Raw genomic sequence first — 21833 nt, 5'->3', positions numbered from 1 at the left:
TGTGTGATCAGACCTACCTCCGTTTTTGGTGAAGTTCTTATAGCCAGCGAAGTAGTGTTTGATGAAACTTTCTACCCTTTCTTCGGAAATCTCTCCACTATAGGGCTCCAAGGAATCAAGCAAACCTTCGTCGTAGACGTAATTTTTCTGTTCTTTCAGGAGCTCGTTAAAGGCTATCGCCTTTCTCTGGAATAACTTTATCTCCTCTTTTACTTGAAACTTCTTTGTTTGGCTGTCGTCATAGAGGCTAGGAAACTTCTCCTTATGTTCACTTTTTAGAGCTTTAGTCTTCTCGTTGTTTAACTCCTTCTTGTCGAGCTTCTTCTTCTCCGTTACCCATTTCCAGAAATGGCGATACCTTTGGACTGCCAATTTTGAAGTAGCTCTGGCCATTCCTCTTCCCTCGAATCAACCGGAACGCCGTAGAAAGTCGGTTTTGTTGGTGGCATAATTTCAGATTTGTTTCAGGCATGTTCACAAAAAACCCTCACAGCCTATGATCGAGTACAGCGCTCCTTCGGGTGTAATCCTTTTTACCGTGAAACGGCGTAAGGGCCCATTAAATTTTTTTTAATATGATATGTAGGAAGTGGGAATAGGAACCTTACTTTTATGTTGATATTATGTGTAGTTATCTTGCAGCAGATTTATCATTAGACTATTTACCTGCTTATTACCTATGCATTTATTTATTTCATTTGATATTTACATTATTATAATTTTTATTTATTTATTATTATTGTAATGATTTGTTTTGCATCTGATCTAGATATGGACCAAAAGGTCTCCTGTTGGCATGCTCCACCTTTGTAATCCTTTGTAGGATAGTAATGAAGAAAAATAACGGAGTTTCTTGCTCACCCCTGAGCTCATTACTTTATTATTCATAAGTTTTCATCTATTTCAAACTAAATATTTCATATTTGAATCCCTTTTCAATGTACACAAATGAGTTCCAGTGATGCACGTGGCAAACTAAAAAAATTATGATGTCACTTCTTTGATTGCAAAGGGCAACAACTTGAGCAGATACCAAAAACGAATCAGGGATCACAAACCTGCATGATGTGTCACAGTGTCTACACTAGACTCTGAAGTTGCCTATACTACTTGTCATGTTAATACAGTGATGATATTTCCTCTCAAGGGGAATGGGAGAGATGCAGGGATGACCCATCATCCAGGAGGAGCCAAGAAAAGAGGGAGGGAAGGAGGGGTGGAGGGGAGTGGAGTGGATGGAGATGAAATGGGTGGGAGTGGATTTATGCCTTTTGATTTTGGCTACCTCCTTTGTAAAGGGGAAAAACCCTTGGTATATGTATATGATACAACCTTATCACTCTGGAGGCATTACTCTGTAAGTCTGTATGTGGAAAGTCACAAAATAACATGAAATAAACTTGACAATGTCTAAAAAAATTTTTTGGGAAAACAGTGAACTGGAGTTTTAAGTATTCCACTTCCCAATAATGGAAAACCCCCAAGAAATATTTGGTTTTCTTTCATATAGATTGAGAAGACTGTTAGAGCAATATAAACATAAATATCTTTACAGATAATAGTCAGATTATAATCCTGACCACACAACACATAATCCACAGAGAAACTCTCTTCAAGTTAAATTATTTGTGTCCTCGTTTAAGTTATTCTTCTCTACTTTGACTTCCTTTTTCATGCTGCCTTCATCTATTAAGATTTCATCTATGGGAAGGAGCTGAGCAGTGGATTCCATGTCTGGAAGTTCTTTGTGGGTGAGCGAATTCAAGGGAATTACCTGAGGCAAATGAACGCTATCACTTTGACTTCTTACAGCTCTCACTCTCGAATGTGTTTTCACTTGAGAATCACGACTGACACAAGAACACTCTGCACTACACATTGTGCAATTTAGTGCTGTGATATGAGAATGAATTTTCATGTGTATCTTTAGTCTATCTGCTCGAGAAAATGCAGATTTACAAAAGGAACACCTGAAGGGTTTTTGACCTGTGTGCGCACAAAGGTGTCGTTTCAGACCTTGCACTCCGGAAAAAGCTGAATCACAGTAAGAACATTTGTGTGGCTTTTGGTGCGTGTGCCTCCGAAGATGGGTTTTCAAGCTTCCCGACTGGGAAAATGAAGAATTACATATGGAACATACATGAGGTTTATCCCCTGTGTGCGTCCGGATATGCAACTTCAGAGTACCTGCTTCGGAAAAAGTGGATTTACAAACGGAACACCTGTACGGCCTTTCGCCGGTGTGCTTCCGAAGGTGGGCTCTCAGAGCTCCGGACTGAGAAAATGCAGCTTGGCATATCGAACACACGTGCGGTTTTTCTCCCGTGTGTGTTCGTACATGCACTTTCAGAGTCCCCGCTTCGGAAAAGGCAGACTCACAAACAGAACACTTGAACGGCTTCTCGCCCGTGTGCCCACGGAGGTGTCGTTTCAGACTCCCGTTATCGGAAAAAGCGGAAGCACAAACTGTACAAGCGTACGGTTTTTCCCCCGTGTGCAACCGAATATGTCTTTTGAGACTCCCTGGATCAGAAAAAGAAGTTTCGCAAAGCGAACACGAGTGAGGTTTGTCGCCCGTGTGCTTCCGCATGTGAATCTTCAGGTAACCTGCTCGCGAGAATGCAGAATTACATATTGAACAAATGTGGGTCTTTTCACCCGAGTGTATCTGAATGTGCATTTTCAAATTGCTTGCTTGTGAAAATGCAGATTTACAAATTGAACATTCATACGGTTTTTCGCCTGTATGCGTTAAGAGATGCCTCTTCAGATGCTCGCTCCTAGAAAACGAAGAACTACAAACAGAACACGTGTGCAGTTTTTCGCCCGAGTGTGTCCGCAGGTGCACTTTCAGTGTATCTTCTCGAGTAAATGCCGATTTACAAGCATAGCATTTATAAGGCTTTTCTCGTACATGTGTCTGCATGTGTCGTTTGAGAGATTTCCCTGTAGAAAAGGCAATGTCACACATCAAACATTTATGGGCCTTTTCTAATACGTTCGCCATCTCATCGCACTCCACCTCACTGTTTTTCTCCCCACTCTGACCAGCCATACCTTATAAATATATTCACCGTACCAGAATCTCTTGCACTGTAACATCTCTCACGATTATCCTCATAGAAGTGATACATCTTTTATACATTATCTTCTTCTCTGGCATCTTTGGTTGCAGTTGTAAAGAAATCTGTTTTCCACCATCAGTGACATCTTCCTTGTACAAGTCATTTCTGAAACAGTAAATAATGTCAGCTGTAGAGTAATATTTGTATATCATGCTTATCCACTATCACACATATCATATTACCCACCATCAGTGACATCTTCCTTGTATAAGTCATCTCTGAAACAGTAAATAATGTCAATTGTAGATTAATATTTGTATATCATACTTATCAACTATCACACATATCATACATTTATTGTTTCACAAATTCCAAAACAAACTTTCAGCCCCTTAGGGTTCTGTATTCATCTAATTGTAGTATAGAGGAAAGGAGCAATGCTATTTGGGTCCTATCTCCTACTTCCTAATTTTCTAACATACCTAGACTCAAATCCTACACATGCATCATGAGGCACAAGTAGATATATGAGGATGCCAGTGTCAGCGTCTCGTTTATATTTATTTTTTAATTATAGTTGAGTGACCCCTATATTCTGTGAACTGGCCTGATCCCATTTTCTATGATTTATTGATATTCAGAGTGAAAAAGAACAAGTAATACAGCTCTAATTTGATATTTTATAATGCAAGTAGTGTGATGCATCATTGTACATCAGGCAGCCAATGCCATCCACAAGAATTTGACTTGTATTGAAGAGGTTAATATATATCTTTGATTTCCAATTATATTACTTAGATGTCAACTCATATATTGTTTGAGCTTGGGTTATATCACCATCTAAGCCATTTCACATATGGAAAACTATTTCTAATTTGACTTGTATTGAAGAGGTTAATATATATCTTTGATTTCCAATTATATTACTTAGATGTCAACTCATATATTGTTTGAGCTTGGGCTATATCACCATCTAAGCCATTTCACATATGGAAAACTTATTTATTCACATTCTTTCGACATGTGGTCTTTCTTAATTTACTTCCATGACCACGATAACCCTGTGGCATAGAACGCACGTCATGTCACCCATGATCTGATGTTTCTCTGACAGTGCAACCCTGCATGACCTGACCTGACCTAACCTAATCCAGTGCCATTGTGTAATTACGCACCATGGGTGACTACCCACGCAGTATATATATATTGGCTCCTGCTGCATGTAAAACCAGTTCAATCGTACCTTACAATAAAGGAGACAAACTCAACAAAACCTTTCTTTTCTTGCAGTAGCCTTGCCACAACCTCTTAAAACCCTCTCAGTTTTAATCAGGAGATCTCTTTTATCAATGTGATCCCCTTTAGTGACCTGAAGATTGTAATCGGGTGTTGAAGTGGATGAGGTGTGGAGGGTTGTCATGTAATGATGTGGTGCGAGTAAACCAGCTTCAGTCATTGGGTCCTGCTGTGGAGGTGTTGTGGCTCACTGCATTACTTCTGACCCAAGCAATGGACAGAAGACAGAGATGACCCTTCATCTATAAGGAACTAAGATAGTAAAAAAAGAAAAAGAAAATATATACACACACATATCAATATCTATATACATGTGTGTGTGTGTGTATTTACTTTTACTTAGTTGTATCTACCTAGTTGTATCTTAGGGGAAGGGGAGCTATGCTCATGGTGCCCCATCTCTGTTTCTCCCCATGTCTAATTTGCTCTTGAATTGGTGTATGATTTTTGCACACACTATAGTTTTATCTAGTGTGTTCCATACATCCACTACTCCGTGGAGAAAGATGTTCTTTTCCAGGTCTCTTCTATGACTGTGTGTGTGTGTGTGTATTTACCTAGTTGTATTTACCTAGTTGTATTTTACGGGAAGGGGAGCTATGCTCGTGGGGTCCCTTCTTCATATCTCATTTTATCTAAACTATTTTTAAATTCATGTATTGTTTTTGCACACACCACTTTCTCATCTAACTTGTTCCAACTGTCTATTACTCTGTGAGGGAAGCTGTTCTTTTTCACATCTCTTCTATAGCTGTCTTTGTGTGTGTGTGTGTGTGTGTGTGTGTATGTGTGTGCGTGTATTTACCTAGTTGTATTTACCTAGTTGTATTTTACGGGAAGGGGAGCTATGCTCGTGGGGTCCCGTCTTCATATCTCATTTTATCTAAACTATTTTTAAATTCATGTATTGATTTTGCACACACCACTTTCTCATCTAACTTGTTCCAACTGTCTATTACTCTGTGAGGAAAGCTGTTCTTTTTCAAATCTCTTCTATAGCTGTCTTTTTTTATTTTCTTTCCGTGTCCTCTTGTATTTCTGTCATCCCATTTTATCAGATTCTCTCTATCAGTAATTTCTATGCCTTTCATGATTCTGTAAATAGCTATCAAATCTCCTCTCTCTCTTCTTTGCTCTAGTGTCTGACGAGCAATTTCCCCCCACCCTGCAAATACAAAAAGGCACTTCTCTTTGCGTTGGGATCCACAATCTTCACTTTTCTTCAGAACGTTCTTCAAGCCGTCCGTTCGTTGAAAGTGTGTGTGTGTGTGTGTGTGTGTGTGTGTGTGTGTGTGTGTGTGTGTGTATTTACCTAGTTGTATTATATGCCTTTTATGACTCAAGTGGAAATACTTGGTGGCAGTATTCATTTCCCCCACCACAGGGTAGGTAGGTAAAAAAAAGAAATGAATATTCAGAGAAATGGTACAGGACAGTAACAAGGGGTTGGGGGACAGCATAATGGAGGGACAGTCATAGTATAAAAGTGTAGAGGAAGGATGGGAGAGGACAGAAGATAGGGGTGAATGGAGAAGGGTTGTGTATAGATGAGGCTGTGATGCATGTGGGGGATGGGGGGTGAGGAAGTATGAATGAGAAAAAAAATTGACGCAGCCCAAGGGATTTCTCCCCGTCTTCTCCTTTCCTGCATGGGGGGACGGAGAGGGGGGGGGGGGGTCACCGAATTTATGAAGCAGCCTTGCTATGGATGTGCTGTATCTTGTGACCACTGCTTCTGACCCAGGATAGTGGACAGGATGCAGGGATGACCCGTCATCCAGGAGGTGCCAAGATAGGAGGGAGGGAGGAGGGTGGAGGGGAGTAGAATATATGGGAAATGAAATGGGTGAGAGTGATTTCTATGCCTTTTTCTTTTGGCTACCCCCCATGTCAGAGGGAAAAAGCCTTTGGTATATGTATGTATTATATAGGAAGGGAGCTATGCTCGTGGTAACCCGTCTTTGTATCCTTCATCATCAAATTTTTTCTTAAAATCTTGAATAGTGTTTACACACACTGTTTCTTTGTCTAATTTGTTCCAGGTATCTATCATTCTATGTGGGAAGCTATTCTTTTTCAGATCTCTTCTGTAATTAGCTTTTTTGAGTTTCTTTTTGTGTCCTCTTATTCTCCCATTTCAATAAATCATTCTTATCTAAGATTTCCATTCCTTTCATAATTCTATAGATAGTTGGTAGGTGTGTGTGTGTGTGTGTGTAAAATTAAATGCAATAACAATCTAACAATTGATAATCTTTGTATTTTATTTTTCCATTTCATAACAATAAATTCTTCAAGTTGGAGGATGCACAAAGACAAGTTTCCCAAAATTACCCAAGATGAGCATCACTGAATAAACACCTGTCTGTCTGGACACCAAATAATACACCATGGATGAGAATAAATAGATAAATAAATAAATAAATAAGTAAAAACTTGGAAATTTCAAGTTTTATTCACTGGGAGATAATTGTCATACTAACCATCAATGACACGAGTATCAAACCCCAAAACCAAGAACTTAATATACAAAAGTATCTAGTTTTTCTTCAAAACAAGAGAAAATTCATTAACTATAATTTAAAATAGATTTTTTGCTAAGTAAAAATTAAGTCAACATATACATCCTTAACCCATTCAACTCCGATGACAAGATGTCTTGTCATTTGGTCAAATAAAACAAAAAATCATAAAACACCAAAATGTTTGATCAAACACCAGAAAAATATGACGTCAGTCCTCGCTTCGCTCGCAGCGAAGCGAGGACTGGCGTCATATTTTTCTGGTGTTTGATCAAACATTTTGGTGTTTTATGATTTTTTGTTTTATTTGACCAAATGACAAGACATCTTGTCATCGGAGTTGAATGGGTTAACAAGAGACAATCCTCCAGGATATCTCCGACTCAACTTTTAAATGTTCCAAACTACGTCCTTGGCAAAGACATGAATGCATACTTAGAAGGGGGTGGGGAATTAGAACTTTATCAATTAAAAGCAATGTCTCTATCCTTGGAGACAGCACCAAAGAGGCAGAGATCTAAGAACAGCAAATTGGAGGGATAGAAGGTGAAGAAGATGAGCATTATTTTCTGGACAGAGATCAGTCTACTAAGATGTTTACAAAGGATTACAGAGGAAAAGCATGCCAACAGGAGACCTTTTGGTCCATAACTAGGTCAGATGTGTGTGTGTGTGTGTGTATTTACCTATTTACCTAGTTGTATTATGCGGGAAGGGAGCTATGTTCGTGGTGACCCGTCTTTGTATCTTTCAGCATCAAGTTTTTTCTTAAAATCTTTATCTAAATTATGTATTTACCTAGTTGTATTTTACGGGAAGGGGAGCTATGCTCGTGGTGTCCCGTCTTTATATCTCATTTTATCTAAACTATTTTCAAATTCATGTATTGTTTTTGCACGCACTAGTTTCTCATCTAACTTGATCCAAATGTCTATTACTCTGTGAAGAAAGCTCTTCTTTTTCAGATCTCTTCTATAGCTGTCTTCCTTGATTTTCTTTCCATGTCCTCTTGTATTTCTATCATCCCATTTTATGTGTGTGTGTTTGTGTGTGTGTGTGTGTATTTACCTAGTTGTATTTTACAGGAAGGGGAGCTATGCTTGTGGTGTCCCGTCTTCATATCTCATTTTATCTAATTTATTTTTAAATCTATGTATTGTTTTTGCACACACCACTTTCTCATCCAACTTGTTCCGTCTATTGTGTGTGTGTGTGTGTGTGTGTGTGTGTGTGTGTGTGTGTGTGTGTGTGTGTGTGTGTATGATTCACCATGGTCTTGGATCACATATTGGATTCGTGATTGAGATCTATTAACTTCCTGGATGAGAGCTCAGAGCTCATATATGACCTGATCTATGGGTAATGCTTTGACCTTACTTATACATACACATAGATTGCAATGACAGAAGATCCTGATAAAGCTGGGAGGGTTTCATGAGGTCGTGAGAGCAAATCAAGAAAGACTACATGTCTAAAGGATGAAATAAATACAGTTGGATCACATGAAGAATTGTCACCCCAGAACGTCCACATGAAGAATTGTCACCCCAGAACATCCACATGAAGAATTGTCACCCCAGAAAGTCCACATGAAGAATCATCACCCCATGAAATCCTACCTGAATAATTGTCACCCCAGTACTCCAAATATCAAAAGTGGAATAAGAGATTATGTTAAGTTAGGTTGAATGAAGATTATGCTTATTGTCATCAACTTACACAATTGAAGAATCATAAACCCAGGATTGGCTACATGAAGAATTGTCACCCTAGGAGGATAGCCCACATGAAAAATTGTCACCCTGTCAAAGTCTGGGGTGATGATTCTTCATAAATAATTGAAAAAACTTGTAAAGTGATATAGCCCAATCTCAAACAATACAAGAGTTCAAATCTAAATATGATAAATGGAAATCAAGGATATAGATTAAGTTGGATCTGTACATGAATTTGAGTCCAGGTGTGATAAAAGAATTAGAGAATAGATGGGACCCAACAAGCATTGCTCTTTTCCTGTATACTATAATTAGTTAAATAAACATACACGCACATCTTCAAGCTCATGAGATTTGGAGTGCTGGCATGCAGCGGAGTGATACTGAAGTTATTTCAGCCTTGGGCGGGAACTGAATTCACACTGCTAGAATAACAGTTGTGAACACTACCACTGTGGGATTGTATTTACCTAGTTGTATCTTAGGGGAAGGGGAGCTACACTAAAGGTGTCCCATTTCTGTATCTCGCCATATCTAATTTGCTCTTAAATTCGTGCATGGTTTTTGAACACACTATTGTTTCATCTAACTTATTCCATACATCCACCACTCTGTGGAAAGCTATTCTTTTTCCGGTCTCTTCTCTAACTGTCCTTTTTGAGCTTTCTTACATGTCCCCTTGTATTTCTCTTATCCCAGTTTAGTAAGACTTATATATCAAGGACTTCTATACCTTTCATGATTCTGTGTGTGTGTTTGTGTTTGTATGTGTGTGTGTGTGTGTGTGTGTGTGTGTGTGTGTGTGTGTGTGTGTGTGTGTGTGTGTATGTGTGTGTGTAGAGAGAGTGGGGGTGGAGGGGGAAAACTCCCTCAAACCAGGGCTGCCACTGTACTGATAATATTTGATATGCCTGTAATGATAGCTACAATTTTATATTTCATGTACATCCATCATGTATCACAAATTCACAACTTAGCTTATTTTTTTGTAAGTATTCTGGTGTAGTGTATTTATAATACTTTTGAGCAAAAATCAATTTGGGTGGCTAATTGGATTTTGGGGGCTAAGCCCTCCCTGTGGATACGGCCCTGTCTCCAACCCACTGAGGTGGCCAAGTTAAGGTTAATGGCCCAGCGTTGGCCACTTGAGGAGGTTCAGGTAAGCATTTTATTTCACAGCTGGAGTATTAGGTAGGTGAGGTTCACTAGCAGCCTATAATAGTGGGTCAATACAAAAATCTATTTAGAGGTCTCGTGTGATATCTGCAATCTTTTCATTTTCACTGCTGTTTGGTTTTTGCCTTTGTGGAATCCCTTTACAAATGCAACCTCCTCACTTGGTATTCTCTGTACCGCTAGATACACATCTTTAACTGACTATGCTAGGATTTTAGTTTAGTACCTCATAATGTTTCCATATTAACTGGGTTTTGCATTTTGATTATCCTACAGGAAATCACACATAATGACATATCTGTCATTCATCTATATTCTATGACACTAACAGTGAGTGCAAGGATATAAATATAAAATGTATATTAAAATTCTTGGGCTATGAAATCATGGTATCTTGTCATATTTATTAATGGATAATCTTGAGGCATACAAAGCTAGAGCTGTGAAGGCAAACAACTCAAAAATCTTTTGTACTGAAAGAGACTATTTTCTTTTCAGCTGAGGACAGGGGTAAGCCTGTACTAAATAGGTGACAGTCACAGACACTGTTTACGATTTTCTGCATCAAGAGTTCATCACAGTTTTCATCTTCTTATAAGACTCGTTCAACATAACCATTTCTCACCTGCTCTTATATCAATTCCTTGGCCTTCTCTTCCTTGTGAAGACTCGCTGACATTGCTGTTACTTAATAAAGTTTGAACAAATATGCATGAGTTGGACAATATGTGTACATACTGACTTCGTTCGTGTTTGTTTACAACCGCCATTCTTTATGTAAACAAATACATGCACTCACAATTCCTTAATTAATATGTAAATATGTATACATACATACGTATATATATATATATATATATATATATATATATATCTATCTATATATATACATATATATAAAGTGATGGGTAATTGTGCATTTATTATTTTCTTAAATGTATTTCCTACATAAATGTATTAGCCCCCCCCCAAAAAAAAAGTAGCCAGCCCCCCCAACTGAAATGAGCAAATTGAAAATTTAAAACACTCATTGAAATATTTTTATTAAGTGGAATTTTTAATTGCCAGGGCTAAAGATTTGTCAGCCATCAGTGCTAGCCCTACCATTAATGTATATCTTCGTTATTTATTTTTTATCTACCAGTCTCTGTCCATGACGTCACGACGCATGCGCTAAAGACAACAAATCCGACGACGACCAACGACTAACCTAAAATTCACAATTAATTTTTTTTTCTTTCTTTCTTTTCTTTTGTTATCTAATTCTATGTTTTATCTTTTTGATCTATTAATGTATTTCTTCGTTATCTATTTCTTTTATCTACCAGTCTCTGCCAATGACGTCACGACGCATGCGCAAAAGACAACAAACCCGAAGACGACCAACGATTAGCCTAAAATTCAAAATAAAACCTTTCTCTTTTCTCTTTTTTTATAATTTAATTTTATGTTTAATTTTTTTGATCTATTAATGTATTTCTTTATGTTTTTTTTATCTACCAGTATCTGCCCGTGACGTCACGACGCATGCGCAAAAGACAACAAATTTGAAGACGACAAACGATTAATTCTTTCAAAATTAATTCTTTCTCCTTTCTGTCTTTCTTTTGTTATTTAATTTTATGTTTTATCTTTTTTATCTATTAATGTATTTCTTTATTGTTTATTTTTTTTATCTACCGGTCTCTGCTCATGACGTCACGGCGCATGCGCAAAAGACAACAAACCTAACGACGACCAACGATTAACCTAAAATTTAAATTTAATTCTTTTTCCTTTCTCTCTTTTCTTTATCATTTAATTTTATGTTTTATCTTTTTTGATCTATTAGTGTATTTCTTTATTACTTATTTTTTTATCTACCAGTCTCTGTCCATGACGTCACGGCGCATGCGCAAAAGAGAACAAACCCGACGACGACCAACGATTAACCTAAAATTCAAAATTAATTCTTTGTTCTTTCTCTCTTTTCTTTGCTATTTAATTCTATGTTTTATTTTTTGATATATTAATGTATTTCTTTATTATTTTTTTTATCTACCAATCTCTGCCCATGACGTCACGGTGCATGTGCAAAAGACAATAAATCCGACGACGACCAACGATTAATTCTTTCAAAATTAATTCTTTCTCCTTTCTCTCTTTCCTTTGTTATTTAATTTTGTGTTTTATCTTTTTGATCTATTAATGTATTTCTTCGTTATTTATTTTTTTATCTACCAGTCACTGCCCATGACGTCACGACGCATGCGCAAAAGACAACAAACTTGACAACGACCAATGATTAACCTAAAATTCAAAATTAATTCTTTTTCCTTTCTCTCTTTTCTTTATTATTTAATTTTATGTTTTATCTTTTTTGATCTATTAGTGTATTTCTTTTTTACTTATTTTTTTATCTACCAGTCTCTGCCCATGACGTCACGGCGCATGCGCAAAAGAGAACAAACGTGACGACCACCAACGATTAACCTAAAATTCAAAATTAATTCTTTGGTCTTTCTCTCTTTTCTTTGTTATTTAATTCTATATTTTATCTTTTTGATCTATTAACGAATTTCTTTATTATTTATTTTTTATCTACCAGTCTCTGCCCATGACGTCACGACGCATGCGCAAAAGACAACAAATTTGACGACGACCAACGATTGATTCTTTCAAAATTAATTATTTCCCCTTTCTCTCTTTCCTTTGTGATTTAATTTTGTGTTTTATCTTTTTGATCTATTAATGTACTTCTTTGTTATTTATTTTTTTTATCTACCAGTCTCTGCCCATGACGTCACGACGCATGCGCAAAAGACAAAAAATCCGACGACGACCAATGATTAACCTAAAATTCAAAATTAATTCTTTCTTCTTTCTCTCTTCTTTATTATCTAATTTTATGTTTTATCTTTTTGGTCTATTAGTGTATTTCTTTATTACTTATTTTTTTTATCTACCAGTCTCTGCCCATGACGTCACGGCGCATGCGCAAAAGAGAACAAACCCGACGACGACCAACGATTAACCTAAAATTCAAAATTAATTCTTTGGTCTTTCTCTCTTTTCTTTGTTATTTAATTCTATGTTTTATCTTTTTGATCTATTAACGTATTTCTTTATTACTTATTTTTTTATCTACCAGTCTCTGCCCATGACGTCACGACGCATGCGCAAAAGACAACAAACCCGAAGACGACCGACAATTAATTCTTTCAAAATTAATTCTTTCTCCTTTCTCTTTTTTCTTTATTATTTAATTTTATGTTTTATCTTTTTGATCTATTAATGTATATCTTCGTTATTTATTTTTTTATCTACCAGTCTCTGCCTATGACGTCACGGCGCTCTGTGCCTCCACCCAAGGTCATCAGCCATCTTCACCACTCTGCACACTCCCCCGGGCAACACCAAGCTGACCTTCTGTCTGGCGTCAGCATGGAGTGAGGTCTTGAAACCCCATCGTGTGCAAGGACCACATTGCTTTAGCACCTCGCACAGTGTTAATTCTTTCATGAACAGATGTAGTGACCTCATTTCCGACGAGACTGTTGATCTCTCTCAGTTAGATGAAGATGATCCCCTTATCTGCCTGCCGCATCGTTTTGGAGGAGGAGGTAAAGGGGGTTATCTCGGCTTTAAAACTAAAATCCCCCCCTAACCCTTCAGGCATCGATGCACACATACTCAAACGTATGCCAGCCAGACAACATAATCTCACACATGACAACACTATACAATAGCTCACTAGCCTCTGGGTACTTGCCGCAACTATTCAAGGCCTCCCCCCATACCATCCTCATTCCTAAACCCCAGAAACCCGCCTCCGCCCCCCTTTCATACCGGCCCATCTCCCTTCTGGAGTACTTTGGTAAGGCGTTTGAGCACGTCCTCTGCCGCCGCCTGACCTTGTACGTACGTGCCTAGAGACGGAGAATGTGCTGAGGGGTTGCCAGTTGGGTTTTCGGCCGGGGGGCGGTGCAGAAGACGGTCGTCATCTCCATGATCACTCGATGGGTTCAAAGACCGACAGACGGTCGTCGCCCTGGTAAGGCCATTTTGGTTTGTAAGGATGTGGAGAAGGCATTCGATACTGTCTGGTATGAAGGCCTTCAGTACAAACTGTACCACAATTTCGACTTTGCCCTGCCGTTCACAAGGTTGCTCTGCAACTACCTGGACGACAGGACAATAGGAATAAAGTGGCGGGGCTGTCTGTTCCAACCAAAGGCTGGAGTAGTACCGCAAGGGTCAGTCAGTCCTTGCCCCTACTCAGTACAATCTATATACGAATGACCTGCAAGAGCCAGCAGCTTATCCACGCAACCGAGCTCTACCTCTTTCGTATGCGGACGACATCAACCACATTAGTAGACACAAAGCGCTGCAGGGAGCGTTACACGTAATGCAAAACATCCTAGACGGGGCACACGCGTGGGAGCAACAGTAGCGCATTAAGACCAACGCGTCGAAATGCAAAGCTGTATACTTCTGCTGCAAGCGAACCAACAGTACAATCACAAACACTCCTCTTAAAATAAACAACACAAACGTACTAGTGAAAGACCATACCTGTGTGCTGGGTAACACACTTGACAGTGGCGTTACCTGAACCCCACACTTCCGCAAACAGGGAGCGATGTCATCTACATATCTACAGTATACAGGCGGTTTTAACTCTCCGTCCTGGAAGGCTGATCTTTCTACCGCCGACATGAAGACTTCCAGGACGGAGAGTTAAAACCACCTATATACTGTAGATATGTAGATGACATCTTTGTCAGCACCCCTTCTGTTGATTTGTTAGAAAATATACGGTGCCGACTTCAGGAAATTTCAGGCTTAACTTTTTCCACTGAAATGAACAGCAATGGTCTACTCCCCTTCCTGGATGTGCTGGTCGATTCTACTTCCGACAACTTCATTACTAGTGTATATAGAAAACCCACCAACTTGGATAAGTGCATGAATGGCAAGAGCGAGTGCACAGACAACTACAAAAAAGGTGTCATTAGAGCATACATAAAAAGAGCCATATCAGTATGTTCCTCATGGCAAGCTTTACATAGTGAACTTCAACACCTGAGACAGATGCTCACAAATAATGGGTATTCTAACACTGACTTTGATTCTGTTACCTCCAAAATGCTAGAATCCCATTTCACAATCAAAGAACCACAAAAGCATAACTTCATTAACATTTACTACAGAAACACCTTCACTAGTAATTATAATAAAGATGAAAAAGTCATCAGAGACATCATTCATAAAAATTGCCTTCCTACAAATGAGAACAACAAAATCAGTTCTCATCTATTATAAAAATCCAAAAACTTCCTCTCTGATCATGACAAACAATTTGTCAAAGCGATCAGACTTCACATCTAAAACTAATGTAGTATAACAATATCAATGTTCTACAGGAAATTGTAATTTCCTCCCCCATTCCTACATTGGTTTTACTAGATGTAAAGTCAGCCGTCGCCTAACTTTCCACCTACAAGAGGGAGCAATCAAAGAACACCATAGGAGTTCCCATAACGCTGCACTCAGGAGAGATGATTTGATCAACAACACCAAAATTATTGGATCGAGCAATGGCCCTAGGAGACTAAACTACTCGAAGCCTTCCACATTAAGGACAAAACTCCGGTTATTAACATTCAATGCAATGTAATCTCTTCTATCCCATTATTTAGAAATAAAAATCCCCCCTCTCCCTCTACCCCTTCTCTCTCTCTCCCTTCACCTCCACCTCCTCCCCCACCCTCGGTGACCGCACCCGCCTAACCCTCCCCCAACCCCCCCTACCCTTGACCTCTGAGGTCCTTATTGTCTGTCCCTCCCCCCCCCCTTCGTCTGACCAGATCTTAGGTATATATACTTCTGTCATCTCTGGATTGTCACACCCTTCTTCCTCTCTTTAAATACCTGTATGTAAGTCTTCGTATTTATTTTTTACAAATTTGTCACCTTTATTATTACTGTTACCATGTAATTTTTTGTTATTTCAGTTGTATCTTGATATTGTCTAGTACCTTTACTGTTACCATGTAATTTTTGTTATTTCAGTTATATCTTGATATTGTCTAGTACCTTTACTGTTACCATGTCATTTTTGTTATTTCAGTCAGTTATGTCAAATAGGAACAAATGGAAGAATATAGAGACCTAGTTTCAATTCACCCAGTTAATGGAAAATCTCTTATCAGGAAAATCGAGAATACGAAGAAAAAACTGAACAACTACAACAATGCTGTCGTTTTTAACTCCACGTGTATTACTGAGAATCTGCTCCCCCCCTTTACTTATATATATATGTATATATATATATATATATATATATACATACATATATATATATATACATATATATATATGTATGTAAAAAAATTATGTATATATATATATATATATATATATATATATATATATATATATATATATATATAAGGTTGGGTACTTGAAATAATATTTGTCTCTTTATTTCAACTAGTTCGACGGTATGTCCACCACGAACAACCACGACGCTATGGACGCAATGGGAAAGATGGAAAATGATGACATAAGCAAACATGACCAAATAGAACAATTTATATGAATTTGTGTGACAGATATAGATGAAAATTAATTAAGAAACAGTTTATTGTTTATAATTTAGCATTTAATGTGTATTGATAGCATATTTTCGTCGTTGGACGCAGTTGGCATCATCCATACACAACCATTCTCCATCACCCTTATCATTTGTCTTCCCTTTTCCTTACTCAACTTACATTCCCCTCCTCCCCAATGACCCTTATACCCCATCCATCCATCTCATCCTTGGTCGCCCCCTCATGTTCACTCCTTCCACCTCTGCCTTCCACATCCCTATTACTAATCTTTCTTCACTCTTTTTTTCCATGTGCCCAACCCATCCCAATACTATTTTATCAACCCTATCTCCCAAATCCCTTTCCACCTCCGCTTTCCTCCTCACCTCCACGTTTTTCACGTTATCCAACCTAGCAACCCCGATCATATTTCTCAGGCACTTCATCTCAAACACATTCAAAATCTTCCCTTCCTCTCTTATGTTCCATGTTTCTGTCCCATGCAGTGTTGTAGGCACAATCATGCTTTCATACAATCTCTTCGTACCATCCATTCCCAAATGTTTATTTCTCATTACACTTTTTAATCTCCAAAGGCATTTACCTCCTTCTCTTAGTCAACATTCTACCTCCACTCCCTTTCCTACCACATTCGCACCCAAGTATCTAAAGCTATCCATTTCCTCCAATCTCTCTCCCTTAATACTTCCAATTTGCTGTTACATTCTCCATTGTACATCTCATGACCTTACTTTTACCCGCGTTTATCTTGAACTTCCTTCTTTCGCACACCTTGCCAAACTCTGTCACTAACTTCCTTAATCCCTCCTCTGATCCTTCTATAAGCAGTGTTGTCAGCAAAGAACAATTGGGTTATCTCCCATTTTCTCCGTTTCCTTTAACAATCTCTAATCCCCGGACCATTACCATTGCGTTTACCTCTCACACCACCCCATTCATGTATAAATTGAACAGCCAAAGGCGACATAACACATCCCTGGTGAAGTCCCATCTTTACCTCAAACCACTCGCTCTCTCCATTTCTAATTCTAACATAGGCTCTACTACTCTTGTAAAAACTCTTGACTGCTCTTAACAGCTTTCTTCCTATCCCATATATCTACAATACCCCCCACAGTGCCTTCCTATATACCGCCATAAGCCTTTTCCAAATCTATAAAGCCACAAAAACATCCTTACCTTTTCCTAAAGCTTTCTCACTTAGCTACCTTACCACAGATATCTGATCCACACAACCTCTACCTTGTCCTAAGCCCACTCTGTTCCTCACCAATGACTCCCTCTGTTCCTCTCCTAATTCTCTTGATCAAAAACCTTCCATAGGCTTTCCCAACTACATTCAACAAACTGATTTCTTTGAAAATACTACACTCACACTTGTCCCCTTTTCTCTTGTAAAGTGGAACTATACAGGCACTCCTCCGGCACCCTCTTTTAGACAAACATTAAATAATCTCAACAGCCAATCCACCATCACTGTGGCGCAGCGAACTGGCTTGTTATGGAGGCAAAAACATGGCTAATGGGTTGCCCTCTTACATAAGATTGTTCACTCACATGGAAGGGCAAGAAGGATCACTTGTGTGTTTGCCATGTATATTTAGACGATAGAAAAAAGGAGGAGTTGCCCCCTTACATAACAAGAATTGCCCCTTTCCATGAGAGGAGATGGAAACTGAAAACACGAAAAAACAAAAGTACTGGTTAGGCCCACAGCCACGAGCCAAAAAAAAAAACATAAAAATGGAAAATTACAAAGAATCTGTACACAATATGTATACGCAAGCTTTAGAATACACTTATCAAAATAGCAGATACTCCAATATAACATAAATTTGGCTCAAAAACAACTTACTGAATTGGTCGCAAAGAGGGTCGAAAAATGGGAGTAAACACTGAGAGTTCTTATTCCATACTAAAGGCGTTAGTCGTCAGCCGTGACGTCACAAACGGCAAAGGATCTTCACACAACTTAATCTTATTCTAAATTAAAGGCAAACATCGTACAAATAATGGGAGACCAGTGCTGAGAGACTGCATATTTGAAATTGTGATAGGTTAACAAAAGTATCTAGTAAGTCGGTCGACAGTGGATTGTACCTATTTCTTCAGGACAGGCAAACATTGTTCCTGTATTAAAAAAAGGAGACAAATCTTCTATGCACAACTACAGAACAATCAGTTTGATGTCATTTATGGGTAAAATACTGGAATCATTAATACCAAACAGTATCTGGAAACATTTAGTGAAGCACAATTTGATTTATGACTCACAGCATGGGTTCATCAATGGTAGGTCGTGTGTAACTAATCTTTTATCCTTTTAAGCTAATTTGTCTACAAGGTGGTGGATAACAATGATAGTTACATTATTATACACCTCAAATTGAGCAAAGTGTTCAACAAGGAGCCCCACCAGAGACTACTAAATAAAATCCAGGCCTATGGCATACAAGTTAAAGGGTTTGAATGGATTACAGCATGGATTAGTGAATGAAAACAGCGAGTCACCATTAACAGTTTAAAATCCAATGGAGTGGTACTAGTGTTCCCCAGTAGTCAATTTTGGGTCCTTTACAAAGGATTACAAAGGCGGAGCATGCCGACAAGAGACCTTTTGATCCATATCTAGGTCGGATGCGAAAAAAAAATCATATTAATAATAAAACAATAAATAAAAAATATAATAATGTAAATAACAAATAAGATACATAAATAAATGCATAGGTATAGTTGAATAATAAACAAACAGGTAAATAGTAAATAATGATAAATTGACATATAACTAATAATAAATGAAAATCAGACAGACAAATGATAACAAAACAAAAACAAAATAAATGAAAATCACAGACAGACAAATAATAACAAAACAAAAACAAATAATATAAGATAAATTATAATCATTACAGCATCTTACTTAGGTATTTATCTAACTGATTCTTAAAGCTTCGAACTGAACTACATTGCACTACCTGTGCAGGAAGTTTATTCCATTCATTTACTACACGGTTGGCAAAGTTGTTTCTACCTACTTCCAAATTGAATCTATTTCCGGATAGTTTGAGACCATTGTTTCTTGTCTGATTCTCATTCAATGTGAAAATTTGGTCACTTTTGATGTTGTCAATTCCCTTTAAAATCTTAAAGACCTGTATCAAGTCAACTCTGAGTCTACGCTTTTTTAGGGAAAACAGATTCATGTGTTTTAGTCGATTTTTGTATGATTTATTTTTTATATTTGGAATCAGTTTTGTGGCTCGCCGTTGTACTTTTTCCAGTCTGTCAATGTCTTTAATGAGATTCGGTGACCATACGGAAACAGCATATTCCAAATGTGGACGAAGTAACGATCTATATAGCTTGTTAATGAGTGATGGACTTTTGTAATCAAAAGATCGCGCAATAAGTCCCAGAATCTTATTTGCTTTCTCAGAGGCTGAAATACACTGCTTGGATGATTTGAGGTCGTTACTGATAATTACGCCGAGATCTTTTTCACTATCCACTTTTGTTAACGAATTACCAAATAACTTGTAATCGTACTTACTGTTATTTTTACCTATGTGCATTACCTTGCATTTACTTGTGTTAAATTTCATTAGCCACTTTTCAGACCATTGCTGTAATTTATCTAAATCTACTTGAATATCCAATTGGTTTGAGTGATCATTTCCCACTCCGCACAGTTTTGTATCATCAGCAAATTTGGAAACAGTAGATTTTAGTCCATGGTCTATATCATTTATATATACTATGAAAAGAAGTGGTCCAAGAACGGAACCCTGAGGAACTCCACTTGCAACACTTCCATCCAGAAGTTTTTCCATTTAAAACAACTCTCTGTTTTCGACCATTTAACCAATTACTAGTCCAACCTAATAGGCTACCACTTATTCCATGCAAAGCTAATTTAGTAAGTAGTCTTTCGTGTGGGACGGTATCAAAAGCTTTTGCAAAGTCTAGATATATTAAATCTATATTGTTTCTTTTGTCATAATTCGAGATAACTGTGTTGTAGAATTCGAGTAAGTTAGTCACGTAAGAACGTTTCCGTCTGAAACCATGCTGGCTATCATTTATCAAACGGTTACTTTCTAAATGATGTTCGATAGCATCTCTGATGATAGTTTCCATTATTTTTCCCACGATTGAAGTCAAACTTATAGGCCTATAGTTATTTGGTTTCTTTTTGTCACCTTTTTTGAATATGGGAGTAACGTTAGCTATCTTCCATTCTCTTGGGACATCTCCGGATATGATGGATTTCTTGAAAATAATTTCTAATGGAACAACAATCTCATTTTTAATTTCCTTTAAGATTCTTGGATGCCAACCGTCAGGCCCTGGTGTTTTATCAACTTTGAGTTTGTCTATATATCTTTTAATTTTTTCTTTTGTTATATTTACCATAGTAAGTTTACCCCAGACTTTTCACAGGTTTCAGTTTGGAATTCACTTTGAGGTGTTTTGTTTACGAATACCGAGCTAAAATAATTGTTTAAGATATTACACATTCCTTCATTTGAATATTCAAGTTGACCGTCAGCAGATAATAGTGGACCAATGTGATTCCTAACAACCTTTTTATCTCTAATGTAACTATAGAATTCTTTGGGATTCTCTTTGGATTTATCAGCGATGTTCATTTCGTATTGTCGTTTTCTTTTCCTTATTGTCTTTTTTAAATCTCTCTGTATTGATACATAATTTTCATAGTCATTAGATGCACCCGAGCACTTATATTTCTTATAAGCCTGTCTCTTTTTAGCAATACTTTTTTCAGTTTCTTTGTCGAGCCACTTTGGGCGAGCCTGATTTGGGGGACGTCTGTCCTTAAAAGGAATGTAAGTTTGAATCATCTTAGTGAGCGTATTTTGAAATATTTCCCACATCTGATCTACAGGTCTTTCGTTTCATTTTGCCTCCCAATCTGTAAGCTGAAGCTCCTGACGTAGTCCTATGAACTGAGCTTTACTGAAATCGGGTATTTTAGAAACACAAGTATCTATTCTAAAATTGTTTAGGAGTTTGAATCTAACTAGGTTGTGATCGCTATTTGCAACAGATTCACCAACTTCTACATCAGTTACCATGCTTTCGCGGCTAGTGATCAAAAGATCGAGTAAGTTTCCATATCTTGTGGGCTCTTTTACATGCTGAATTAAGTAATTGTCACCAAGAAAATCAATCAAGCGACTACCTATATGGCCATGTTCAAGGGTCATCCAATCAATGTCAGTAAAATTGAAATGACCCATTATCAATAAATCCTGGTTGCAGAAACTAGACAGTTCTTGAAATAACAGTTGGTCGTCTGCTAATGATAATGTCTTTGGCCTATATATTACACCTATATTAATTTTTTGTCCATTTGTTTGGGTTAACTCAACCCACAAACTATCATATGCATCCTGTTTCACTTTCTCTAAAACACAAGCATGAACATTGTTTTTA

The 21833-nt window shown here is 37.7% G+C and overlaps 1 protein-coding gene across 4 annotated transcripts; it reads right to left on the bottom strand.

Annotated features, from left to right (window-relative positions):
- Window positions 1–702: 702 nt before the first annotated feature.
- LOC143031515 (uncharacterized) lies at window positions 703–10540 on the bottom strand. 4 transcript variants are annotated; one of them, XM_076195459.1, is made up of 4 exons: window positions 10400–10540; window positions 4309–4613; window positions 3312–3343; window positions 703–3230 (listed from the first exon to the last, which is right to left on the bottom strand). In XM_076195459.1, the coding sequence occupies exon 4, from the start codon at window positions 3053–3055 to the stop codon at window positions 1613–1615; it is 1443 nt and encodes a 480-aa protein (XP_076051574.1). In that variant the 5' UTR covers window positions 3056–3230; window positions 3312–3343; window positions 4309–4613; window positions 10400–10540; the 3' UTR covers window positions 703–1612. The 4 variants fall into 4 exon arrangements, with proteins under 4 accessions (XP_076051574.1, XP_076051575.1, XP_076051573.1 ...); XM_076195460.1 differs by having other exon boundaries at window positions 4340–4613; XM_076195458.1 differs by lacking the exon at window positions 4309–4613.
- Window positions 10541–21833: the final 11293 nt, after the last annotated feature.

This window comes from Oratosquilla oratoria, chromosome 12 (genome assembly GCF_046742065.1).
Source record: "Oratosquilla oratoria isolate Oo_2021 chromosome 12, ASM4674206v1, whole genome shotgun sequence".
In the NCBI taxonomy this organism is placed as follows: domain Eukaryota; kingdom Metazoa; phylum Arthropoda; class Malacostraca; order Stomatopoda; family Squillidae; genus Oratosquilla; species Oratosquilla oratoria.
Note: the sequence above shows the minus strand (reverse complement) of the source record. Positions and strands in the feature narration are given on the sequence as shown.

Bases quoted from the DNA above. Each gene is read 5' to 3' on its own strand.
- LOC143031515 (XM_076195459.1), bottom strand. From the start codon at position 3,055: ATGGCTGGTCAGAGTGGGGAGAAAAACAGTGAGGTGGAGTGCGATGAG.